Source organism: Lathamus discolor, chromosome 4 (assembly GCF_037157495.1).
Source record: "Lathamus discolor isolate bLatDis1 chromosome 4, bLatDis1.hap1, whole genome shotgun sequence".
NCBI lineage: Eukaryota > Metazoa > Chordata > Aves > Psittaciformes > Psittacidae > Lathamus > Lathamus discolor.
In genome coordinates this window covers 119,954,020-119,976,620 of record NC_088887.1, presented here as the reverse complement: position 1 = coordinate 119,976,620, position 22,601 = coordinate 119,954,020, and the positions used below count along the sequence as shown (strand labels likewise).

Here is a 22,601-nt window from a genome sequence, read left to right as displayed (position 1 = left end):
AAAATAGAATCATAGAGTGGTTAGGGTTGGAAAGGACCTCAAGATCATCGAGTTCCAACCCCGCTGCCATAGGCAGGGACACCTCACACTAAACCATCCCACCCAAGGCTCTGTCCAACCTGGCCTTGAACACCGCCAGGGATGGAGCATTCACAACTTCCCTGGGCAACCCATTCCAGTGCCTCACCACCCTCACAGTAAAGAACTTCCTCCTTAGATCCAATCTAAACTTCCCCTGTTTAAGTTTTAACCCGTTACCCCTTGTCCTGTCACTACAGTCCCTGACAAAGAGTCCCTCCCCAGCATCCCTATAGGCCCCCTTCAGGTACTGGAAGGCTGCTATGAGGTCCCCACGCAGCCTTCTCTTCTCCAGGCTGAACAGCCCCAACTTCCTCAGCCTGTCTTCATACGGGAGGTGCTCCAGTCCCCTGATCATCCTCGTGGCCTTCTCTGGACTTGTTCCAGCAGTTCCGTGTCCTTTTTATTTTGAGGACACCAGAGCTGTACATACACAACAGCTGTCATGTTTGTCACTTGCTACCTCTTTTTCAGTTTAATCCATTTCCCAGCACTCGTACAGTACAAGCCTTGTATTTCCATGGTGCTCTTCTGGGCTGTCTTGCTTTGTCTATGCTTTTCTTTAGCAGTAGCACCCAACACTGCAGTTAGGGGTGTTGCTTCTAGCAGGTCATTAAAAAGACTGTGTAGTATTTTACAGCACTTTTCACAGCGTTGTATTGCTGGTGCCAATTTATTTGTGATCTGTGGAATTAGTTATACTCTTGTACTGCCTACACAGTTGTTTCTTGTCATGGTTTTTATGGATGTGATTTCTCCTGCCAACTACTTCGTGTTTGTTTTTATTGAATTTCATCTTGTTGACTTTGGGCAATTCAATTACTTTGCATGAAAACCTGGTTTCTAAAGGATTTTGTGAATTTATGATATAATCTCTGTTGCATCATTCAAATCCTCACTGAAGAGGGAAGCAAAACCTCTTTGGTGACCGCAGTTAAAATGCCTTTTAGTTTGACAGTGGTCTTCTATCTAGTAGCGTTTTCTCCTGTAGTGTTCTTGAGCAGCTCTGTGCCCACTGACACTTATGTCAATACTCACTGTGCACTAATAATTTCATGTAAAATTATTTCAGATGCTCACATTTTTGATGCAGAATAATACAATCTGATAGTTACTGGGGAAGGAAAAGGGGAAAAATAAAGCCCAACAGGGTAGTTTACACAATAATTGTTGTAATGTCTTGTGTGACCTAATTCTAAATCACATGCCAGAGGACTTGGAAAAGGGAAATGGTCTCATTGTAAGATTTTTTTCTCTGAAATTCATTGTAAACTTTTCCTATTCAATGTTATCACACTTTCTGTATCAGCACGCAGCAGCCTCCTGTTGTGCGTGTTTATAAGGTTTAGATACGCTCTGCTGCCAGTATATCCATTCTTCTCACTGCAGCTGTCTGTATCCTATCATGATCAAAACTGGTTGACTGTGAGTGAGAGCAGGTGATTTTTCTCCAAGGTTTTTGCCTCCCGAATGAAGGTGTGAATATGGGCCAGTGTATCTAGAACTAAACAGTGTTTTCTCACTCCTGAGCTGTATCTGGCAAAGATGGAGTGGATGAAGGCAGGCTGTGGGTTTAAAGCACGGTGTAGTTGTTTCTGAAGCAGCTGTATGTGCAGCTGATTCTCACAGTCAGGGCACAGCACCTTCTTGGTATCTCAAGGAGGATGGCTTTACCCTTTCTGCCCTTCTCTGCTCCTGGCACAGAGGTCCCCTCCGTCCCTTTTGCCTGGGCCTGTGCTGGTGCTTTTACACCCTTCCAGTGATCTCCTTATCTCACCAAACTGGAGAAAGCTCTCCAAAGTTTGGAGCTGCTTTTCTATATCTCCTTGAGTTCATTTTCCTCAGTGTGTGTGAGTCACTGTGCAGGTGGAGAGGAGGAGGTGGGAGCACGGAGCCCCAGCAGGGAGGAAGAAGTAGGATCTTCCCCTCTGAGTGCTGGAGTGCTGCTCAGTTGGCTCATCAATGAGTCCTGTATGATTACATTGATAATCTAGAGGATGATGGAATTATTCAAAGTGAGATTAACAGTGAGGTAAACTGGGAAGGATACTCTCATTTGGGAGTGGGATGAAGCTTCCTGTACATGCATCTTAACTGTCCTGCCTTTTGAACTGAAGCTAGCAATATGATATCTGAATAAATCACAAAAGCAAAGCCAGACAACATATCATGTTTAAATTGCTGTTCTAATGCTTTATTATTTTCATTATATTGTTGTATTTTGTTATTTATTATTTTATTCCAGACTATTTTAAATGGGATCATTTGTCCCACTACACTGCTTTAGATTTCGTAGGGTTTTTAACCTTCTACAGGAACAGCTCGAAGTCCACTAAGAACAAGAGAATCCTTTTTGGTGGGTTCAGACAGGCTTTCATCCTGGTCTATCAAGTGTATAAATAATGTGTAACTTCTATAGCAGTTGCAAAATCTTCATGATCCAGAACACACAGCAGTAGTGTGATGTTTTATGTAATAACACTCTTTCTCCTTCTTGTAGGTGCTTTTGTTCTGCATCACAGCTGCTCTGTTCATGTTCTTTTTCAGGTACGTTGCTAGTTTATGTATATATGTTTGTAAGGATTATTTTAAATAGCATTTCTAAAAGCTTGCTTGATTTTGGGTATTCATCTGAAAACTTATATGTTCTTGACTCATGCTTTCTGAATTGGTGCTTCCATGGCATCAAATCCCCAATGCTGTGAACATAATTGGGCTAAAAGGGGAAATGTTAAGTTAAATGTTTTAAATCTTCTGGTGATTATACTGATTACTTAAGGAGCCGCCTCTCAGCTGGTGATTAAGAATGGGATATGACATTGCATAGCATGAAACAGCTGAAATAGTGCTGTTCGTGTATGTTCTTAAGTGGCTTGTGGCAGGGGAGATGGTATTTTTTCTTTTGGTGAAAATGGAGGACAACAGGAAAATGAGATTTTACGCTTGTTGATAATACCCGATATCTCCCATGGGTGCAGGTGCAACTGCCTTCTGTTACTTGTAGAGTACTTTAGTTTCACATACTTTATCACAAGGTATCAGTTGTATTCCTTCTTTAAAAACATACAGTATCGGGATCAGATGAGACACTCAGTAATCTTTTTCTCTCTTGGCTTGCAAGATACATGTGATTTACCTGCTCCTTGCTTCCTTTTTAAATAGCAGGCCTCAAATTTTCCTTATTCTCTCTCAAGCTGGAAAGTTGCTTGTTAAAATAACCTTTGACTACAGCCCTCTGACTTAGAATTTCTGTGGCATGCAGCCATCTATGGTTCTGCAAGCCCTGTGATCCCCTGGTAATTGCAAAACTCTGGAAGCTGCAGCTTTTTCTTGTCATAATTCCATTACTTACAGGTTATTTGTGGGTATTGGACAAGATCAGTCTGTGGATAGGGGAAAGCTGTCAGTTTATTTGAAGAAGCATTCCCCCTCTCATCTACCACCCATTAAGACCCTTGCATTGGTAGTCTTCTCCTTGCTTTATTTTCTTCTGCTTCCCAGAGTCATGGCATAGCAGCTTTGAAGGATTTGAGTTACCGGACTGAAGTTTGACATTTGCCTGTATGAATACTGATTAAACCATCTCCGAACACTAAAATGCTGGTCAAAGCTATAAATGTTGCATGATTTTGGAGGAACCTAGTTGTCTCCTATCTGTGTCTTTGGTAATAAACCAGTGTTTTAGGGACAACCTGGATGTTAAATGAGAACTGACCAGAGCCCAGCGAGGTATTTGGTGAATTCCTCCTGACCTTACACAGCAACACTGACAGTTGGATGGGCTCCAGACCACTTTCTCTTCTAAAATTGCAATCACAGAATCACAGGTTTGGGTTGGAAGGGACCTTAAAGCTCATCCAGTTCCAACCCCCTGCTGTGGGCAGGGACACCTTCCACTAGAGCAGGGTGCTCCAAACTGCTGTGTCTGGCCTGGCCTTGAGCACTACCAGGGATGGGGCAGCCACAGCTTCTCTGGGCACCCTGTGCCAGCGCCTCAGCACCCTCACAGGAAAGAGCCTCTCTTTGTATCCTTTTTCATTGTTATGTGCTAAGAACAGGGAAGAGTCAGAGAAACCTCTGGGACCGATTTGGAGTTTGGAAAACTTTACTTGTTTGAAAAGATGGATTGTGTTTGCTTAATTTAAAAATAAAAACTCACTCCATGGGATGGGATGACTGTCTTCAGGTACAAGAGTGCTGAAAAGAGCTAGAGAATGAATAGGCTGTTATTGATGACTGTAATAGGATGAGACATGACAGAGCAAAACAATTTCTTCTTACAATAAATTGCAGCAGGAATGAATTCACTTAGATTTAAGGATGGAAATAGTAAGAAGTAAGCAATTGAAAGTTTCCCTGGTGAGGCTCCAGGTTGTACTCTCAGATCCATAGGAACAGATTTTGGGTTAACATGGGTGTTACTGCTCTAAGGAGTGAGTTTCTTCCACTTTTTGATGCACATTGATGCCTGTCATAACATGAAATGTTTAATGTAATATGTCAAAGACAGCGGTCAGTAAAGTCTTTGGAGGGAGGAAAGCTTTGTTGTGCTTCACTGAACGCAACTTGAAAGCTGTTACCTGGAAAAATTCCCAAATTCCAGCTGTGTGCTGTTGAAAGCACTGTGTCTTGTGGAATGTATGGAGTGGGGACGGGGGGGTGAAGGTATGAACAGGTTAGTGGTCCAAGCGGGCAGGGGCATCGCTGAAAATCAGTAGAGGAAACAATGGGACTCTTCTACTACAACAAATGAAAGTGGTTTTCTACAATTTCTAGTCATAGAAGTACAATAGGAGAACACCAACTGCTTAGGGAGCAGAGGCACAAAAAGGGAGGTTACTGAAACGGTAGAAGAGAAACCAGGAATAATTACTGCAGAATACATCACGTGAGAAGGGAGTCAGAATGAAAGGCAAATTCAGAAGAGCAATATAGAAAGGGAGACAGTAGGGAGAGGGAAGGAGAGTGTGACTGAAAAGAATAAGATCATGTCAGCAGACAGGACAAAAAATAGAAGACTGTACTCGGAAGAAGGCAGCTGAAATGCAGATGATAGGTTTGCAGGCAACAAAGTTGTGTTTAGAGACAGAGGAATCATATTTTAGTGTAGTATTTTTTTCTTTCTTGTCCTTTTCTGGTACTTTTCTCCTAAATTAAACCTCTGCTTTTTCTCCAAATGCTTCTGCTCAGCTCTACTGGGAGTGACAAAATGAGACATCACTCATTTGTGGATAGCTGTAGTGTACAGTAGTGTGTATAGTGAGGTCAGTCATATGTGTAATACACACATACAGGTCATCACAGTTGAAACAGGATTCTTTCCTCTTCCACCCATTTTCTCCTAAAAACTCACATACAGAAGTGTATGTAGGGAGAGGAACGTTCCCATATCTTAAGGAATGAATTTTCAGGTGACATTGAACTCAACCAGAACTTAATACTCACCACTTAAGGAATCATTCGTGATGTTATATGATGTCATGTGTGATTTGTTTTAAAAAGCACCATTTTTAAAGGTCTTGTAACAAAAGCACACTTTAACGCTTCTATTTAAGAAAAATAATAAATTACAGTTTGCATGGAGTTATGCGTGGAAAGGTTTTGATTATACCATGGTTTCATGTCATCTTATTTGAGTTTGAATAAAGCATGGTGCTGGCTGTCCAGAATACCCGTCTAGAATAACTGAATAGAATAAAACAAGCAGGAGGAATCCTGTAACGTGTAAAATACAATTGAATTGATGTTATTATGGTAACAGTTTGATTTTGAATATTACACTGGGGTTTTGCGGAAGAGTGATGCAATGGCTCTGTTTTTATATACTGTTGAAGAAATCCACGTAATAGAACACTTGCAATCTCTGCACAATAAATGAACACCTCCATATAAATCCTATCCACATAAACTTAGAAAATCCAGCCATTTGGGTGAGTATGTGTAGGCAGACTGAAGCACTGGTTGCTATAGCAGTTAATCCTCAGACTCTATACCACCAGTATATAATAGGCATATGTTAACTCTTCTCTGAACCCTCGAAAGGAAAGCATTTACAGGCTGAAACCAGCTATTATGGGAAGTTGGATGGTTCTGGTGATTGATGGACCATAAGTTGAGGATGAAGTCTGCCTTCTGTAGTGATAGATGTTAAAATGTTACTTTCTGAAGCAATAATTTCAAACAATCAGGAGTTGCTGCTGGGATTTCACAAAGCAGAACGTGGTGGTTTTCGTAACTCGGGGTTTGCATCACTCACGACAGAAAGCTCTTGGTCTCTTAATGTCGTTTATAGATTACATGTTGATTGAAAATGGCTAATAAGAAATACAGTGAAAAGAACAGTGAAATGGGGATGCACTGTCATATACGGCCATTTAAGGTGGAGTAATGAAACTTGTGCAAAGTCACTGAAAATGTTTAAGAAAGGTCCTTTTGTTCGCAGAGCCCTTTATTCTATCTCATTAATGAAATTCTAGCCTCCCAAATTGCAGCTATTTACTTTTCTTTCCCCATGAAACACATATCCTGTAATTTATTCCGTATTTCGACATGATATTTCAAAGTGCCTTTAGTTTCTTTATTTTATCTTTCTTTCTGTGGTATCAGTCCCGTGTTCAATCGCCTCAGCTCCCTTTTGTACAGAAGCAACTACTTGAAACATATATTTGCCTTTTCATTCTACTCTCTTTTGTGCTGTAGAATGAGCAAGCTTAATGGTTGGAGTCGCTATTTTATGGATTTAATACAAAATAATTTCCCCTTTCTTATTAAAACTATTTTGAAGTCTTTTACATTCGCCATAGAATTAAAGGAGTACATTAAAAGTCATTTGCTATTAAATTATTAGCTAATAATTCAGAAGAAAAAACAACAGATGAGGATTTTTTCCATGTTTATATATATGTTTTTACTATCTTTATATAAACATCTCGGAGTTAGTGGTTCAAAGCATTGTTTTGGTAACTGTCATGAAACATGATTTCTGAGGTATTTTGGACGACCCGGTGAGCAGATGAAAACATTCAGTCTCCTAAGAAATGCTATAAATATCAGCTCGTTTTATTTAGTGTGAGCAAAAGTAAAACATGGTATCACAGGAGGGGGGTTACAGATGAAGAGATAACCTTGTAGATTAACTATGGCTCTTCTCTGGCAGAGCCCTGCTTTGGGGTTGTGTAGCTTTAGTTCAACTGCATATGTGAGTAGAAGGGTGAGATAATCTGAATTCTGTTTATCTACCCCTAGAATAAAAGGTGAGAAAGTATTTTTACTTTTCTATTTTCAGGAAGCACCTTTTGTTTTCTTCTCTTTCATACTCTTTTACCAGATTTCTGCTGCATTTCAAGGGTTTTTTTTTTGTCCTTTTCAACTTGCAGTACCATGTAATATTGTCTCAGTTCTGGTTTGAAAGGAGGTTGCTGTGGAGTTTTGCAGAGCTTGGGTCTTAGCTCTCTGCTGTGCTCACAGGAGAGGGAAGATGCTCTCCCCAGGCTAATGTTATGTACCAACCTCTATGTTAAAAGTGATATAGCAGAATTAAAGGTACGTCTGAAGCATATTCAAGTGCAAGAATTCAAGATTATTTGACTTTCATACAGGTGAGAAGAATATCTAGACCTAACAGATGCAAAATGCCCCGTCCCTGGCCGTTTTCAAGGCCAGGTTGGATGGGGCTTGGAGCAACCTGCTCTAGTGGGAGGTGTCCCTGCCTGTGGCAGGGGTCTGGAATTGGATGAGCTTTAAGGTCCCTTCAACCCAAACCATTCTGTGATTCTATGAAAATTGCAGTGCCCAGTGGGATTGTGGTGGGCATCTTTAGCAGCTTCTGACGATACTCTTGCACCTTCAGCTATCTGCCGTGACTGCTGTAGGATGTCCGTGAGCAAATACCATTTCTTCTGTTTCTCTCTTCTTGTAGTACAAATCACTGTTTCTCACCTGTTCATTTGGGTAGTGTGGGAGGAATGGAACAATAATGGTGTCCATAAAATTACAAGAAACCAAATCTGATCTCTAATCATTAAAGAGAACCTTACATCTGTTGGATCTGTGTATCTGTGGGGCCTTTGTGCAAGACTCTTATTTCTGGTTTAGGTACTTATCTGAGATATTTAAGTTAGGAAATAAGAGGAAAAGACAGGCAAATCAGTGTTGTGGAGCTGTCTCTCATTACCTGATGATAATGAGACGTGGCATGATATCCATGCGAAGTGTGAGGTCCTACACCTGGGTCGGAGCAATCCCAGGCACAGCTACAGGTTGGGCAGAGAAGAGATTCAGAGCAGCCCTGCGGAGAAGGACTTGGGGGTGCTGGTTGATGAGAAAATGAACATGGGCCGGCTCCAGTGCATGCTCGCAGCCCAGAAAGCCAACCGTATCCTGGGCTGCATCAAAAGGAGCGTGACCAGCAGGTCGAAGGAGGTGATCCTGCCCCTCTACTCTGCTCTTGTAAGACCTCACCTGGAGCATTGTGTGCAGTTCTGGCGTCCTCAACATAAAAAGGACATGGAACTGCTGGAACAAGTCCAGAGGAGGGCCACGAGGATGATCAGGGGACTGGAGCACCTCCTGTATGAAGACAGAACGAGGAAGTTGGGGCTGTTCATCCTGGAGAAGAGAAGGCTGCGTGGAGACCTCATAGCAGCCTTCCAGTACCTGAAGGGGGCCTATAGGGGTGCTGTGGAGGGACTCTTCATTAGGGACTGTAGCGACAGGACAAGGGGTAACGGGTTAAAACTTAAACAGGGGAAGTTTAGGTTGGATATAAGGAGGAAATTCTTTCCTGTGAGGGTGCTGAGGCACTGGAATCGGTTGCCCAGGGAGGCTGTGGATGCTCCATCCCTGGTGGTGTTCAAGGCCAGGTTGGACAGAGCCTTGTGTGGGATGGTTTAGTGTGAGGTGCCCCTGCCCATGTCAGGGGGGTTGGAACTGGATGATCTTAAGGTCCTTTCCAACCCTAACTATTCTATGATTCTATGATATGGATGATTGTGCACCAAAACTTACTTGCATGGTTCTAGGGGGAATAAATCTGGGCTAATGTATTTCCTTAAAACCTAGAAACCATGTTAAAATTATTCTAAAATGGCCTTTATAATTATTTATATATATATGTTTATCATTAATGAAATGCTGAGACATTATGAAAGATTTTTCTAACTTCCTCTGCATACATCGCCTGTATTATCCTTCTATTTAATGGATCCATTTTCTGCTGTAATATAAAAAGAGAATCAGCTCATCTTCTGCTAATAAGAGCAAAAAAAGGAAGAAGACATATATATTAAAGTATACGTTTCCATATTGATTATTCTGGGTTATTACCAAAGTCTTTAAATGGAAGTTACAGCAAAAAGACGTCATAGACAAAACACTTAACTACTTGGAAAAATATTTGAAATAACTGAAAACCGTCTGAATTCTGACTTATTTAAATTCGTACAGCAGTATAAATTTGTGCAGCAATATAAAGTACAAGACTACAGGAATCTGCATGGATCTCTATAGATCCTTGTCAAGAGTAAAAGGAGAAAGCATCTATACCTCTGATGCTTCCTAGAGATGCATCTTATGAACCAGGAAGCAGTTTAAATTTGCTGTTGGTTTTTTCTGTCCTTCAAAGAATACATGCCCGTGTTACCATTGACTTGTTCCTGAATCTCACGTGTATATTTAGTAATAATCACCTGATGTGTGGCTTGCATTTTGCCCGTTTGGGAATAGCACTTAAAGCATTCCTTTAAATTAGGCATCTGTCAAATCATGTTCAGTTTACTGAGAGCTTTTTCCTGGTGCCTTGTAAATGTTCTTGAGAAAGTATGTGATAACAATGCAGGAAGTTTAGGGATTAGAATGTAACATTTAATATTCACGTTTACCTCCCGAAGATGCGTGTATGTGATACTGAAACCTTACTAGAACAGACTTACTTTGGTCTTAAGACAGCAGGAGTTATTGGACTACATTCCTGAAAATATCCCCAGAGAAAAGTTTGGACATTTTGATGGTGATTGTTAATCCCTTGATGCCTGTGCTATTTACAGTTTCTTCCTAGGAACTGCACGCCACATCGCCCTTATTCCTTGTGCTCATTATTTTACTGTCAGCCATGGTATGGTTCTCACACCAAGCCAAGCAATGGTAAGAAGTCCATGGCTGTCTTCCGACAGAGGTTACAGAGTGCACGTCTGTGTGCATCAGAGGGAGCAAAACCAAACCTGGGAGCCTATATTGTAAAATCTAGGTGTTCAGAGAGGTAAGCATTAAATATCATAGAATCATAGAGTGGTTGGATTGGAAAGGACCATAAGGCTCATCCAGTTCCAACCCCTGCCACGGGCAGGGACACCTTCCACTAGAGCAGGTTGCTCCAAGCCCCATCCAGCCTGGCCTTGAGCACTGCCAGGGATGGGGCAGCCACAGCTTCTCTGGGCACCCTGTGCCAACGCCTCAGCACCCTCATAGGGAAGAATTTGGCTAACACCTAATCTGAGTGTCCCTCCGTCAGTTAAAAGCCATTCCCCCTTGTCCTGTCACTACACGCCCTTGCAAAATGTCCCTCTCCAGATTTCTTGTGGGCCCTTTTAGATACTGAAAGACTGTTATAAGGTCTCCCCTGAGCTTTCTCTTTTCCAGGCTGAACAAGCCCAAATCTCTCAGCCTGAATATCTTTACAGTACCTCAAACACCCCTTTTCATAGTGAGTTTTAGGAGGAGAGAATCATCTCTTGGAAATCAGAGCAGCTGTTACCTGGTGCCGTGCTGGTGCCCATGCTGGTCTCTGCCTCCTGCATCCCAGCCAGCAGCTCCGCAGTCTCTCCTGAAAAGCGGATGAGAGGATAAGAAGGGTGAGATAGCGCCTATAGCAGCAGCAGTGTTGTTAGCAGCAGGGACAGATGATTTGTGTCACTGCCCCACGTCACGGTCAGTTGTTGGCAGTGGTGGTGGGAGCCGAAGGGAGGGAAGGGGCTGGGGAAGGCTCGGGCTGGGAGCTGCCTGTGTTATGCTCCTCTCGAGTGCCTCTTGCTAAGTGTTTTCTTCTTTGAATCCCTCTCACTCCTTTGACTCTGTATACACTTGGGGATGACTGATGGGCTGTGCTGAGTGCCAAAGCTGACTGCTGCCACTTTACCTGCTTTCGCTATCAGATTCACTGCTTCACCAGAGAAGAAAAGAGAAACTTGAGGAGGGGAGACAGGACGGTATCTGCAGTGAAGGAGTAAGAGGCCAAGCAGAACAAGGCTTCCAACAGCAAGGATCCAGCTATAACTAAAGGAGTGGGAGAACATGGGCTATTGCATTAATAGGGTTTTAAGTGCAGCTTTGTGTCTTCAGTTTTCCTAAAGCTTTTCAGAGAGAGTGCTTACTTAAAAGCACGTTGAATCATCCAAGTACCTAATTTACAAGTCACCAGGTCATCCCTTTTCCTTTTTTTTAGTGCCTCTCGATCTAATAGAGAAATGTTATATGCTCTTGCACTACTCTGTGTCTTTAACTCTTTTATATACCTGAGCATTACCTAAACCTTTACTATGCTCAAATGATACCCCACAGTAAAGGTGATCATTGTCCTTTTGGCTTTGAATCCCCTGAACCACCTTTCTTGTTGTAGTAGGTTTTGCATTCCCAGTTCCCGCTATTTTTCACTCTGTCTTTCAAGCTGAAAAGGTGACGGTGGATTGAAGTGACTAAGCAGGTATTTTATTGTGTTATACTCTTGCCTTCAAGCTAGCTCTGATCTTGAAGGTGTAAGCTATGGTTAGATTAGATATAAATGAAGAATATTAACTGTATGGGCTGAAGTCAGGTTGGGTTTTGATTTTCCCATGGGTAGATCATGCTGCTCCTGATACTCCAGTATGCAGAAATGCTTTGTCAGCTGTCAGTGAGTGAGGAAAATGGGGTTCAGTCGAATTCCCATCTCTCCTAACATTTTTTGTCGTTGCAACTTTACATACTGAGATAGGCTGATACATCTGTGCCTTAATAATACACATGTCCAAAGTCAAGAAGATGCTCTTAAAGTGGGTGACTTCTCTTTAGTTGGGCTTCAGTGCCTTTAAACAGAAACAAACCCACTTTGACACTAAACTCTGATGTTTCCTGTGGATTAAGTAGTGCCATGGATTTTATAGCTATGTAGGAAGAAAAGAATACATTTTCATAGAAGTATGTTTTCCATTGCCACTTTGTATGGTACACATGCCAGTTTGCATGCTTTAAAACAACTGAAATGGGAATTAGTACCATGTCCACACTATTAAAAATGTAACTAAATAGTCTATAGAAATAATTCAGAGTTTTTAGGAGTTACTGCAAATATTTTGTTGCCTTTGCTAAATCAATAAGTTTACTCTTTTATAGACAATACCAGCTTTTAAATATAATATAAAGAGATTAATTTTCCATGCATGGTCAGTTTGAGACATATGGTACATAGGCTGCTGGGACTTATTTAAACCTCTTCTTTCCGACAGTAAATCTTGTCCTCATTTGAACAGATTGCTTTACATGTAGTTGGATCCAGTTGCACAGCCTCCTCAGGAGAGGAAACGCATTGCCTGCAGACAAGCGATACAAGAATTATGCCTGCACAATAGGGAGTATTTTTCCACCATTATCACTTTTCAGTGGAGATTCTTTTTCAGATACGTAACAGTGACTCAATGAACTAGGAAGGTGTTTACCTGCAAGGTGATCTGCTGGTAAAGGGAGAATCTTTTGAGGGCTAAAGTTTCAGGCGTCTCTGTGCAGACCCATCCCCAAAGGACGAGAAAAGAGGGTCTCCTCCCCTTCTTTGGGTTTCGTCTGTCAATCACAAAGGGCTTTTGTCCTGCTAACATATCGATGTGTCTGGGCTTTGGCTGTTTATCATCTTCCTGTCATCCTTAAATACGACATAGAAGAGAAGAAATAGCTTCTGGTTCTCAGGCTCTGAGAATAAGCTGCTTGTAGCTGCTCTGGAATGCCTTCTGCAGGGATGCGGTCGCTGGCGATGCCACGCATCACCCGTATGGCTCCAGCTCCCACCTCTCAAGGCACTGGTCAGAACAAGGCTGATGTTAGAAGTCAGATGATGAGAAAACAATTGAGCTTCACAGATTCAGTTTCTGTCTTTGATCCTGGCATTAAAGTGTCAAGGTCTGTGAGTGGCAGTGGAGTGCAGATGACATTTCCGGCTGCTTTAATCCTGGAGCTAAAAAGACCCATTCACAGCGTGTAGGGATTGAAGTGTAGTTTTGCAGGGTTTCGGAACTGTTAAGATGTATTTTGCCTATGATTATCACCAAATGTAACAGAAAGTTAGTATTTCCTTCCTTATTTAAAGTTACTCTTCTGTGAGTTTATGCTGTGTACGCTATATAGTAAAGATTTGGCAGGTAGTTGACTCGTATTTGAGACTCTGTACATTTTGCAGATGGAGTACTAAGGGAGAAGATTTAAGTAGCCTGCAGAAAGTCAGATACAGAATTTGTGAGCCTTTGAGCCATAGAGTTCCAGTCCAGTTCTTAAATCACGAGGCTATCTCTCCTACATTCCTGTTCCAGGACGTAACTTAACTTTATAAACTGGGGCATGGTACAGAATTGCTGTCAGATAAATAAAGTAGGAAGCAGGTTGTAAGCAGCTGTATAACAAGACAGAGTTTGAAGCCAAATCTTATTTGGCTTCACTAACTCAATAGATGCATTTTTCGTTTTCTTTTTCAGCAGAATTGGATACTTTTATTATGTTTTGGCTTTCTGAGTGAGTGGGAACATGAACTTCAGCTTCTTGATACTCTTTTTAACCAGTTTTCAAAAGAGAATGGAAAAAGAAGCTGAACAACAACAAGATTCTACAATTGTTAAAGTTTCTATATTAGTTTTTGTTGTTGCCTTATGCAATGTTTTCCTAGGAAGCTTTACTTGTCAATTAGGATACGAGAAACATACTTCTGTGCTGCAGTGGAAGTGAAGTTGATTTAATGCTTTTAGAACAGTAATTCCCCCTTGTCCTGTTCCTACTTGCCCTTATAAAAAGTCCTTCTCCGGATTTCTTACAGGCCCCCTTTAGGCACTGGAAGCTGCTCTAATGTCTTCCTGGAGTCTTCTCCAGGCAAACCAGCCTGTTTCCATAGGAGAGATGCTCCAGATGATCTTCATGACCCTCCTTTGGACTTGTTCTAACAGCTCCCCATCCTTCTTATGTTGTTGCCCCAGAGCTGGATGCAGGACTGCAGGTGGGATCTCACGCTGCTGGGGATGCAGCCCAGGACATGGTTGGTTTCTGGGCCGCAAGTGCTCATGGCTCATGTTGAGCTTCTCTGCAGTCAACAGCCCCAGGTCCTTCCCCTCAGGGCTGCTCTAAGTCCATTCTCCACCTGTATTTGTGTGCAGGACTCGCACTTTGTTGTTGGCATTGGCCACCTCTCAATTGTGTCAGGGTCCCTCTGGATCCCATCCCTTCCCTCCAGTGTGTCGACTGCACCACACAGCTTGGTGTTGTTGGCAGACTTGCTAAGGGTGCACTGGATCCCACTGTCCATTTTGATGACAAAGATGTTAAACACTGCAAACCAGATATATCCTATCAGGGCTTTAGCTTTCCTAACCTGATCCCTGGCTTCTCAGACAATTTATGTGTGTTCCTCCCAGCCTGCCTGTTCTTGCTCCCACCTTCTGTAGGCTGCCTATGTGGGAGGTTTTGTCCAGGAGCAACTTGTTATCCATGCAGGCCTCCTGGTGTTTTTACCTGACTTCTTTTCATTGGGATACGTTGCTGCTGATCTCCAAGGAGGAGGCAATCCTTGAATATTAACCAGCTTTCCTGAGCCCCTCTTCCTTCCAGGGATTTACTGTATGGTGCTCTATGAAATATCTGCTCTTCAGATCCCTGAAGAGGCCAATGTCTGATCTCCTAAACCAAGGGTAGTGAGTTTGCTGTGCATGCTTTTCACTGCCCTAAGGATCTGAAGCTCTGCAATTTCATGGTCACTGCAGCCAAGGCTGCCCTTGAGCTTAACATTCCCCTCCTTCTTGGTGAGAACAAGGTCTAGCATAGCCCCTCCCCTTGTTCTCTCCTCTATCGCTTGGAGAAGTTATCCTCAACACATTTTGCACTCTTATTTGTCTTGTTCTCTTTACTCTTTCAGCTCCTTGGCTTAATTTTTTTTTCCCAACTGTTTCCTGTCAGTTCTTCCTGATTTTACTGCTGCTCTATTAAAAATAGTTGCCTAGTTTTGCTGAGCTGAGGGGTACGTCTGTGTAGTTACTTGTGTAATTCAGAAAACCAGAATCCTCCTGACATTAAAGAAAGAAGAGATCCCTTTGAGGAGCAGTTCTGCAGCTTGTAAGAGCAATCTGTTTATTTGCAAAATGCATCGAGGAAGGGAATGGACACACAAGAAATAAATCACGGTTCTTAGAGGGTAGGTTAGATTGCAGAAATCTCTGCTTGTCATTTGAATGATACCTGTGTTGGTTTGACTGCTGCAGTCCTTTGTGGAGACATTGGTCTGTAGTTCTTGCAGACACCATTGTGGTCATGAAATGTAAGTCCTAAACTGGTAACTCACACTCATCACAGGTTTCTGGTTTGATAACAGGCGGGCAGAAAATCTCCATTGTGTGCAAAGCAGAAGGCCATTACATTAGACGCTGTGTTTTGGTATTGTAGGTATTTATAAAATATATAGTCTTTATGTAAGTGTTGCACACAAATATTTAGTTACTGCACAACTTGAATATATATTTGTAGTCTAAAAACTGAAGTCACAAATAAAGCTTTTAACACATGACATTTATATTTCATTTTAGAAGCAGGCATATTTTTAACTACAGGTATTGGAAATACTTGGGATTCTGTTCCCGTGAGCTAATTGCTGACTAGAATAGGAAAATAAGAGCTACTTTGTGGTTAGATGCTTGTGGTCGGTCTTTTGGCTTTTGGCCCTAAGATAAAATGTCAGGGAAAACACTAAGGGATAACGGTATCAATCAGTGTATCCTGGACAGAATTTGAAGCCTGTCAAATGTCTGCTACTTTATAAACATTGAATTACATCATTTTTCTTCATTCTACCTTCTGCTTATACGTCCTTTGGTTAGAAGAGTATAAATTATGTCATAGATGATTTTCACAGACATGCTTCAGTTCATAAAGTCTCAATTTCACAGTAAAAGAAACTGCTGTGAAAAGCCAGCTTCTTCTGTGAAACTGAGACTTTATGGGCCATTTCAGATATCATGAAGAATGAGACATTCTTTATTCTTTTTCACATGTTTGACATATTGACTAGAAACCATATTGAGGAACGGTTTCTAGTCTGATATTTTTAGCTTAAATAATCCTTTCCCCAAACTAACCAGATCTGATTAATGTAATAGCAAACTGTAATTCAGAATCTCGATCTGTTCTTGCTAACATTTACATCAAACCATGGGTTTAATCATCAGGTGGAACAGTTGCTTCAGAAATTCAATGGCAGGTTTTCAGTGGATTTTTAAGAAGCTTGAATTTCACTTCTGGTATGAGTAAGAGAATTGGGTAAGTAAATAGTGAGGGAAGACCTGAAAATGCATTGAGTTAAATCAGTCATATTCTCAGTTGGGATTTTGCTCCAAAGTGTAAGAATGAATACATTTTAGCTTAAAATTTGTGTTTTTTTAAGTAGGAAAAATACCTTAGATATTTTAAATAGCAGTTTTCTGCTAAGTCAAGATACTGAGAGACTTTTTTCTGTGTATATTTGAATGAAAGCGTATTTAATTTTTTCTTTCAATGAAACATTAAATGTTTAGCCCAGGATCATGCAAATGCCAAAAATGTGGGATCAGTCCTTAAATACACTCTTTGAAGACACTTGGGAGAGAGAAAGAGTTGAATAACAGTGTGCAAAGTTATTGGTCAAGAATGAATTGTGTCAAGTCAATCTGGCTTCCCTCTGTGAAGATAAGAGGCTTCGTTGATTCAGAAGTAATAGAGGATATCATATCTCGTCAGTAAGTCTTAGACTCTCATGTGACATTCTCATAAGCAAGGCCTCAAAGTACGCAGTAGAAACAGCTCCTAGTTAAACTCCTAGTTAACTCTGGAGTAGTGAGTTTGCTGTCCCAGTGGAAGTATTGTCCAGAGATAGTTGGTTCCATCTATAATCTGTTATCAACCCTAAATCATCATCCTGGTAATTTATAAACTTATTCTCAGACCGATCAGCCTTCTGAGATGTCTGGTTTCATCCACAGATTTAATAAATACCTCATTCAAAACAGTTTGCCAAATTGGACAAATATTCCCCAAATAGGGAATGCAATTAGATGGAAGGTTCTGCACTTTGGGAGAAAGAATTAACTGTACAGATGGAGAATTTGGAACCTCTTCACAGGTGACAGCTCTTCATAGCAGGGCCTATGAGTTACGTCAGGGACTGTAGCGACAGGACAAGGGGGAATAGCGTTAAACAGGGGAAGTTCAGCTTAGGTATAAGGAAGAAGTTCTTTACTGTGAGGGTGGTGAGGCGCTGGTACAGGTTGCCCAAGGAAGTTGTGAATGCTCCATCCCTGACAGTGCTCAAGGCCAGGTTGGACAGAGCCTTGGGTGGTGTGGTCTAGTGTGAGGTGTCCTTGCCCATGGTATGGGGGTTGGAACTGGATGATCTTAAGGCCCTTTCCAACCCAAACCATTCTATGAATGTGAGTCACTGTATCAGGATGTGAAAAAAACTACTGCGATTGGGTATATAAATAAGAGTACAGCATGCAAAGCACATCAGGTTACCACCAACCAACCTCTCTTTAGTGTCAATAGCGTCAGCTGGAGTAGCACAATTCAGTCGATACATGGACAAATTGTTCAGAACCCAGAGCAGAATGAAAATGGTCATTTGAATGATCATCAGAATTTATAGACCATATTCTGTGAGGAACTTGAAGTTGCTTGCAGCATTTTATTCAGCCTGTAGAAAGTCTAGGCAGGTAGTAGCCTTCTCATATATGCAGGACTTCTCTAATGAGGAAAACAATAATGAATTCTCTTGGGTGAAAAGAAATAATAGACTAAAATTGAAGCAAATTGAAGCAGGTCGGAAATAATTATATTGGGGAAACTTTCTAATATTAAAGCTTTACTAACAATGGGATACATATTAGAATCCTAGAATCATAGAATAGTTAGGGTTGGAAAGGACCTCAAGATCATCCAGTTCCAACCTCCTGCCATGGGCAGGGACATCTCACACTAAACCATCCCACACAAGGCTTCATCCAACCTGGCCTTGAACACTGCCAGGGGTGGAGCATTCACAGCTTCCCTGGGCAACCCATTCCAGTGCCTCACCACCCTAACAGGAAAGAATTTCCTCCTTATATCCAGTCTAAACTTCCCCTGTTTAAGTTTTAACCCGTTACCCCTTGTCCTGTCACTACAGTCCCTGACAAAGAGTCCCTCCCCAGCATCCCTATAGGCCCCCTTCAGATACTGGAAGGCTGCTATGAGGTCTCTGTGCAGCCTTCTCTTCTCCAGGCTGAACAGCCCCAGCTATTCCATCATTCCATCATAGAAGACCAGGTTAGACACAAATGGACACAGCTGCAGTCCTTGTTTTTGATGGGAGACTGGACTATGTGGAATTTTTACTGTTCTACCTTCTGTAATTTTATGTGATTATTCTGTTTAACTTGTGATCCAGGTGGAAGTGTAATTCTGATTCTCTGGGGCTGCGTGTTGACTACTCAAATGGACAAGTGTTAAGTGGAGGCTAAATGGGTGGCATCAGATTGACATAAGTTTAAGTATTTGTACTAGATTTTTTTAAAAACAATCAAATTTTTGTTGCCTGCAGGAGTTGTTCCTTCATAAGGGTTATGAAGGATTCTCCTGAAAGGGAATCCATTAGGAATGTTAAGTTTTGTGTGTCACCTAGGTGCCAGTAGTAGAATCATACAATTATAGAATAGTTAGGGTTGGAAAGGACCTTAAGATCAATAGAATTAGTGGTAGAATTTATGAGGCTGGACTGCTGGCAATATAAATAATATGCCACTGAAGCAACAAAGATTGGGTATGAGAGGGATATGACATGCTAAGGGGTAATTGAAACACCCCTGTGATTTAATGCAACATAAACCCGCATGGCAGTCATGTACTGGGTCTCTAGTACGAGCTTGTATGCATTTGTTCTAGGAGTGCAAGGTCTGCTGTAGACAGAAAGAAAGAAATGTGATTGTAGCCCACACCTTCATTTAACAGCTGCTGTAAAAGGTTGTTTGAAATCTTGTCAATCTTGGAATCTCTTCAGTTGTACAATGGAAATACCAAGTAGCTGTTACAGTTACTCATTTCCTGGTTTAGGATTTCTTTTCTCTGTTGCTCAAAAAAGAGCTTAAATAAACAGATACCTGCCTATAGCACTTGAGGAGAAACTAAATTGCTGAAATGCTTGAAACCAGAATGTAGAAATAAATGGAAGGGCTTCACTCTGGAATTCTGTTTTAAGTTTATTCTTCTAATTTTGTAAAGAATAGTTGATAAAAGAAGGCAAAAAACTCCCCAGTGATGTGGTTTGTCCAGGTAAAGGAGCCACTGTTGGGTTTTCTGCGGTTGTCACCTTCCAAAGCTGACTTAATGAAGCTGGAATTTAACTCATCCTCTGTTGTCACTCTGGAGTACAGACTGACAGGTTACTGATAATTTCTTGCTGATACACCTCTTCTCACGGGTGCAAACAGAGGGTAAGCCTTATGTTGAAAGCTAAGTTCTCAGCTCTGTTAAGATGTTTGGAGCGTTATTTGTGGCTTCTGGTAAGAGTGTAAAAGTTTCCACTATACTCCGTGTGCTGTGAGCTGGTGACAAGGCCAGGTTGGATGAAGCCTTGGGTGGGATGGTTTAGTGTGAGGTGTCTCTGCCCATGGCAGGGGGGTTGGAACTAGATGATCTTGAGGTCCTTTCCAACCCTAACTATTCTATGATTCTGTGATTCAGTGTCAGTATCAGTTAAATCACTACAACCCCCCCCAAGCTGTACTAGTCTAATATAAATTTTATAGGCTAACATCCCACTTTGTATCCATTGCCTTCTCTAGACCATTATCAGAATTGTTTAGTGTGTTAGTAAGTGCTCAAGTTTCTTTTCATAACTGATGAATATGAAAGGAAAGTGCAGGAATACATTATTCTGGTTTTTTTACCCAATATCCGTGCTTTTCTCTTTGGCTGCATAAGAAACTTTTGGTTACATTACATGATTGACAAGCTGAAGTTGCAGGTGTGATCGTTTGCAGTGAGTTTGCTGTCTGTATATATGTTACAGATTGTCTTTGGGAAGCATATAGTGAATTACCCAGAAGCTGTTACTGCGAGTCGGTTTTCTGTTGTGTTCTCAGGCTCTCGGTACATCCTTATTTCAGACACATTTGATTCACAGACAGCTGATACTGATTTTGAAATATAAATTAATAATTTCTAAAGCCACCTTGAAATCGTGTCTTGTGCATAACCGCACACATTTCCCTCTTCTCAAAGCGCCCTCAAATCAAATCACGTAGCAGTGACTGTTAAAAGTATGCTGAACACGCCACTGGGTACTCAGAGTTACAGATAACACCGTGACTGATACGCACATTCGCACGCACATGCACCCGTTGAAAAGCAGTTATCTAGGTGTCAATGAAAGGCATTACAGAAGAATGCAGCATTTCTCAGGAAGGAAGAAATGAATATAACATTAAATTCCTTTTGAGCATTCTTATTTGCAATCTTGTTAAATAACATACTCAAACTTGAAAACAGCTGACCTCTGAGATCTCTTTTGACAAAGTCATCTGTCCTTAGATCATAGAATCATAGAATTGTTTGGGTTGGAAAGGACCTTAAGCTCGTCCAGTTCCAACATGCATGTTAAGGGTTTAACTTATACTACTGTATTAATTCAGTATAAAATACACAAGACTTTGGAAAACAACCAAAGCTTTGATTGTATGTTTTGTGTTCCTGGAACAATCTGATTGTCAATTTTCCCCTTAATTATATTAAAAATGTGAGTTTCTATTATTTGCCCTGAATTGGTACTTCCGTTCTCCTCCTCCTGAAGAACTATTGCTCAAATTCAAAGAATAGTTTGAGCTAAAAGATTTTGTATATAAATCCGGTATGTTGTGTCTAATGTGTATATATACACAGAGGCCCTCTATTACTTGAAATAAGTTTAAGATTCTGCATTTAAAAATAGCATAGAATGGGTTGGGTTGGAAGGACCTTAAAGCTCATCCAGTTCCAACCTCCTGCCATGAGCAGGGACACCTTCTACTAGCCCAGGTTGCTCCAAACCCCATCCCACCTGGGCCTTGAACACTGCTAGGGATATATACAGGGAAAAATGTGTTTACATTGTGTAAAATATATCAGCCTTGCAGCACTGGCCTGCGAAGACGAGGACAGGCCACCAAGCAGTGGCCACCGAGGGGTGGCCAGAGCCTGGACCTCCTGGTGCTCAGAAGCTTTTGCAGGTTACAGCTTCGGAAAACCATCTATAAAGCTCATTAAGGAGACACTCCGCTAGTCCTGATCCTGCAGAATGCCGATGGTCCCTGCTATAGACGAAGGACATGGGATGGGGGGTTTCTCTTGTGCAGAATAACAGGACATTTCTTTAGCTCATTTTGATTTTCTTTTACTTTTTCCGTTGTTTTAAAAAGTGACGCCAGCGAGCTCCTGGCTCTGCAGTGCTGGGAGGTTACTTGAGCTCTTTAAGCCTTGACACTTGGACTTATTTCCATTTGGATACGAGTTCTCTTCCTGTTTGCATCTGACCTGAATGAGTTTAGTTGAGGCAGAAAGACTGCTCCAGGGCTGGCTGTCTCTCTTGCCACATTTATTTTATCCAGCAATCCAGTGAAGCTTTCCTTTGGTTAAGGATGTTGAAGGGCAACATTATCTGTTACAGTTAATTTATGGACTGTTCATCTCTCAAAAAGTTTAAATGAAGACCTAAATTAAGACTTAATTTCTTCCCCCAGATTAATTTTGTGTTAAACAAATGCAGCACCAATGTAAGTGCACAACATGAATAAAATTCAGCATTTAGAGCACTGTGCAAACTAAGTGCGTGTTCACATTCTATATAGATTCTTCCAAGGTTATGAACATACATAGGAATTACTGTACTGGAACAGATCAATGATTCATCTAGTCCTGCTGAGAAGAGCTGGTGGAGCGTGCCAAAGCGTAAATCAGGGACTTGATCAGGATTGCAAGTCTGTCACGCAATGCTTAACCCAGCTGGAGCACTGGCAATGGAGTGTAGATCATGGGTGACTAACCTCACCCCATCTCCATCTTCCTCCACGGCTTGATCTGTGCTTGCAGAATAGCATTTTGTAACCACAGGCTGCCCATCAGAGCCAGGTCTGCACCACAAATCTTCTCTGCCTGACCTGCCATCCCCAGGAGCAGAGGAGCTAGCTCCTCATTCTCATACCTATGGAAAGTCCTGGAAGAGCAGGAACCTGATATGTAAGATGGAAAAATGATAGACTGTATAGCTGGGG

The 22,601-nt window shown here is 41.5% G+C and overlaps 1 protein-coding gene across 1 annotated transcript in view; it reads left to right on the top strand.

The window, feature by feature from the left end:
- The window catches only part of TMEM135 (transmembrane protein 135), a 168,122-nt gene that overhangs the window by 105,636 nt on the left and 39,885 nt on the right, over window positions 1-22,601 (top strand). The window contains exon 6 of the mRNA XM_065678794.1: window positions 2,579-2,625. Coding sequence (XP_065534866.1) covers window positions 2,579-2,625 — 47 coding nt within the window. The remainder of the gene's footprint in view (window positions 1-2,578; window positions 2,626-22,601) is intronic.